The 4,333-nt window shown below is 39.3% G+C and overlaps 1 protein-coding gene across 1 annotated transcript; it reads left to right on the plus strand.

Annotated features, from left to right (window-relative positions):
* Window positions 1-1,777: 1,777 nt before the first annotated feature.
* Window positions 1,778-2,539, plus strand: LOC137639809 (putative per-hexamer repeat protein 5). The gene has a single exon (XM_068372051.1). It carries the CDS (start codon window positions 1,778-1,780, stop codon window positions 2,537-2,539), a length of 762 nt encoding a protein of 253 aa, XP_068228152.1.
* Window positions 2,540-4,333: the final 1,794 nt, after the last annotated feature.

Below are 4,333 nucleotides of genomic sequence, written 5' to 3' on the forward strand. Positions count from 1 at the left end.
TTTTCACTGATTTAAAGACTTTTTTTTTTTTTTTTTTTTTTTAGTGAAGAACACAGAAAACTGAAAGGAAGAAACATTATGTATTTTTGGTGAAAATCTTTGGTAGAGAGAGAGAGAGAGAGAGAGAGAGAGAGAGAGAGAGAGAGAGAGAGAGAGTTGGCACCAATTATGAAGACTAATTAAAGAAGACGTCAGTGAGATTTGTACCAAAGTAATTGTGCAACGATAAGACTATTATTATATAAAAATGATAACTAGTTATATTCAGTGATTAAAAACGAGTTTAATCATGTTATTAATTAAGGAACATTTCTGTTAATTTTATCTCTCTGATTTCTAATTGCTCTTTTGGAAGATCACTTTCAAATGCATAATAAAGATATCATTAAAATATATAATTTGCTATGGCTATATCAAACGCATGGGAAGTATATATATATATATATATATATATATATATATATATGTACAAGAAGTTCACGGATTCAAAATGAAAATCCAAAAATAAAAAAAAATCAGCCTAAATCCATTTTTGATAAGACATTTTTCCTTGTCTTCTCGACTCTTTTCGATTCAACAATGCTGATTTCAATGACGCATAAAAGTGAGAGAGAGAGAGAGAGAGAGAGAGAGAGAGAGAGAGAGAGAGAGAGAGTCCTAAAGAAATTTTTCTTGGTCTAGTCTATTCCTTTCGAATCAAGATTGCTGATTTCAATGACCCATGAAAATGTGTGAGAGAGAGAGAGAGAGAGAGAGAGAGAGAGAGAGAGAGAGAGAATCCCCTAGGGCCTAGGACATAGGATACAAGGAAATCCTATAGGACCCCGATTTCCAAGAAAGGAAACAGGCCTCATCCATCATCGTCGCTATATCTTGTTGGAGTTTTTCCGAACGATCAGATCATCCAACGAACCATTTGTCTCTCTCTCTCTCTCTCTCTCTCTCTCTCTCTCTCTCTCAGTATAACAAAGAAATGTCTTAAAAAGGGTAACAGATTTTCTTTTGAAGGTAAATGAAACACATACATACATAGGCCATATATATATATATATATATATATATATATATATATATATATATATATATATATATATATATATATATATATATATATATATATATATATATATATATATATATATATATAGAGAGAGAGAGAGAGAGAGAGAGAGAGAGAGAGAGAGAGAGACGCACATGAACACATACAACAACAACAACAACAAATGCAGACATGCCCTTATTCATGTATGGGGTTTGGCTAGTATTCATCACCGTGCTGGCCAGTGCGTATTGGTGATGGTGGGAGATTTTGATCTGAACTCCCACAGCCAACCAACCTAACATGGGTGGCCTTAACTGGTACAGCTTTGGTGATTACGGCGATACGCACTCCCTTACACCTCGTTAAGTGTGTATGTATGTACGTACGTCTATGTATTTGACCTTTAATGACATTTCATCACGTCATTCGGAAGGGTAGGAAGAAAGAGACTCGTTGCCTGGTAACCGTACAGCTTAAGGCAATTAGAGTCTATTTGACAAAGGGTTAAGTCTGGCTTATGATTAGCTTTTGTCATCCTCCCAGAGTCAGTCTTTTCTATCCAAGGTCGCTTAGTTTACAGGAAGATGATATAACAAAGTCACTATAGCTCTCAGCTGTTGTAAGTCATATCCTTTTTGTAAGTGATGATATTTGGACAATTTTACACGACGTTACCACGGTGGCCCCACCTTGTATTTCAACTGAGTCAAATGTAACTAACGTGACCGCGCCACCATGTTTGGCAGCGTCACCACGTTTGGCAGCGGTACCATGTCTGGCAGCGGTACCATGTCTGGCAGCGCCACCACGTATGGCAGCGGTACCATGTCTGGCAGCACCAGCACGTATGGCAGCGGCACCATGTCTGGCAGCGCCACCACGTATGGCAGCGGTACCATGTCTGGCAGCGCCACCACGTATGGCAGCGGCACCATGTCTGGCAGCGCCACCACGTATGGCAGCGCCACCATGTCTGGCAGCGCCACCACGTATGGCAGCGGCACCATGTCTGGCAGCGCCACCACGTATGGCAGCGGCACCATGTCTGGCAGCGCCACCACGTATGGCAGCGGCACCATGTCTGGCAGCGGCACCATGTCTGGCAGCGCCACCACGTATGGCAGCGGTACCATGTCTGGCAGCGCCACCACGTATGGCAGCGGTACCACGTATGGCAGCGCCACCACGTATGGCAGCGCGGCCAAATTTGTAGTGACAAGCCAAGGCGTTTTTCTGGGGTCAAGCTATGGTGGCGCCACCAAATTTGTAGTGTCAAGCCAAGGCGTTTTTCTGGGGTCAAGCTATGGTGGCGCCACCAAATTTGTAGTGGCCAGACAAGGAGTTTTTCTCAGGGGGTCACGCTATGGTATCGCCACTAAATATGTCGGTTGTGCCACAATGTTGCCGTCGTTTGAAAGAAGCCAATGCTTCATGTTTGTTGTGTACTTTTTCATTTGGAAAATAATCCTACATACAAGTATTTACGATTACAACTAGGGGCCACTCAGTAGAGCGCAGGCGTCCGTCAGGGCAGTTTATTTCTCAACCTTTTGGACTGATTTTGGTCGTTTTGTTCCTCCGTGACCTTGACCTTTGACCTTCCTAAATTTTATAATTTCCAGCTCTTTACATAACAGTTTAAAATCCGTGCACGTTTCATTACTTTACAATTGAAATTGTGTCTATAGCTGATGACCGGAATTTGGCCTTTTGCTTGACCTTGACCTTGGAATCGACCTTGACCTTCGACTTTAGCATGTATTAATTGGCGTCGATTTTCTTACAGTTAAATATGAACCAATTTTAATTCTCTGTGATACCGATGTTTAAATTTATGGCTGCTTACGTGAATTGGACATTTTCCCCGTCCGTGACCTTGAACTTTGGCCTTGACCTTCCTAAATTTAATAATTTCCAGCTTTTTACATAATAGTTAATTCCTGCAAGTTTCATTACTCCACGATTAAAATTGTGGCCATAAAGGTGTTCACAAACAAACACACAAACTGGGTAAAAGCATAACCTCCTTCCAATTTCGTTGGCGGAGTTAATAACATGTCTGTAATACGGAATATTTGTTATTGGTTAACCTGTGTAGGAAAGAGCGCTGATATAATAAATTCTGTTATCACGGTAATATTAGCCTTAAACTTTCCAACGGGTATTGTCATTTAATATATGAACTTACAAGAATTCAATAAAAGAAGCTGAAGAATGTGGTATCCTAGTATCAGCAGACGTAAGACTTTTGGGGATAACAAATTCCTTATAAATTGAGTTATATGTATAACGAATTGCCGAAGTTTTCTTATTTTGCATATTTTCCTCATAAATGAAATTCCTTGATTCTATTTATTAAATTCCATAGTTTTATTTCATTAATCAATGGATATACAAAGAAATTTGTTAAATTTACTAACGGATACTATGGACTTTGTCCATTTAACTTACGGTTACAAAGAAATTTGTCAAATTTACTAACGGATACAATGGAATTTGTCCATTTAACTTACGGTTACAAAGAAATTTGTCAAATTTACTAACGGATACAATGGACTTTGTCCATTTAACTTACGGTTTCAAAGAAAGTTGTCAAATTTACTTCGGCTGGGTGGCACGAGTTCGAATCTCTGCCAAGCCAGAAGCTACTACCATTAATGAATTCGAGTGGATATAGATTCAGAAGTTAAAATTCTGTATTAAATGCCATTGTGGTTGATATTTACATACACACACACACACACACACACACACACACACACATATATATATATATATATATATATATATATATATATATATATATATATATATATATATATATATATATATATATATGGTCCGTGCACAATACCTCTCTCCACCCAAGGTAGGACCAGAGAAAGCCAGGCAATGGCTGTTGATGACTGCAGGTAGACCTATTGGCTCCCTTATAGCCCCCATCCATAGCTCACAAGAATGGTTAGGTTGTAGAGTTTACAAGAAACTATCGAGCTTGAGCGGGACCCGAACCCCTGTCCCGGGATCGCTAGGCAGGGATGTTTCCAATGGACCACCACGACCCTTATCTGTGGATAAATCTTATATAGATTGCTGCTTTGACCTTATTGCTTCCATGAACCTTATGCGGGAAAAAGTGTGTATATTTTAGGTAAAAAGAGCGTCTATTTGCGAGCGAAAAATAGTGTTTATTTGCGCGACAAAAAGTGTCTACTTGCGCAGAAAAAATAGTGTTTATTTGCGCGATAGTAAGTGTCTACTTGCGCAGGAAAAATAGTGTCTATTTGCGCT

This window comes from Palaemon carinicauda, chromosome 4 (assembly GCF_036898095.1).
Source record: "Palaemon carinicauda isolate YSFRI2023 chromosome 4, ASM3689809v2, whole genome shotgun sequence".
Classification (NCBI taxonomy): domain Eukaryota; kingdom Metazoa; phylum Arthropoda; class Malacostraca; order Decapoda; family Palaemonidae; genus Palaemon; species Palaemon carinicauda.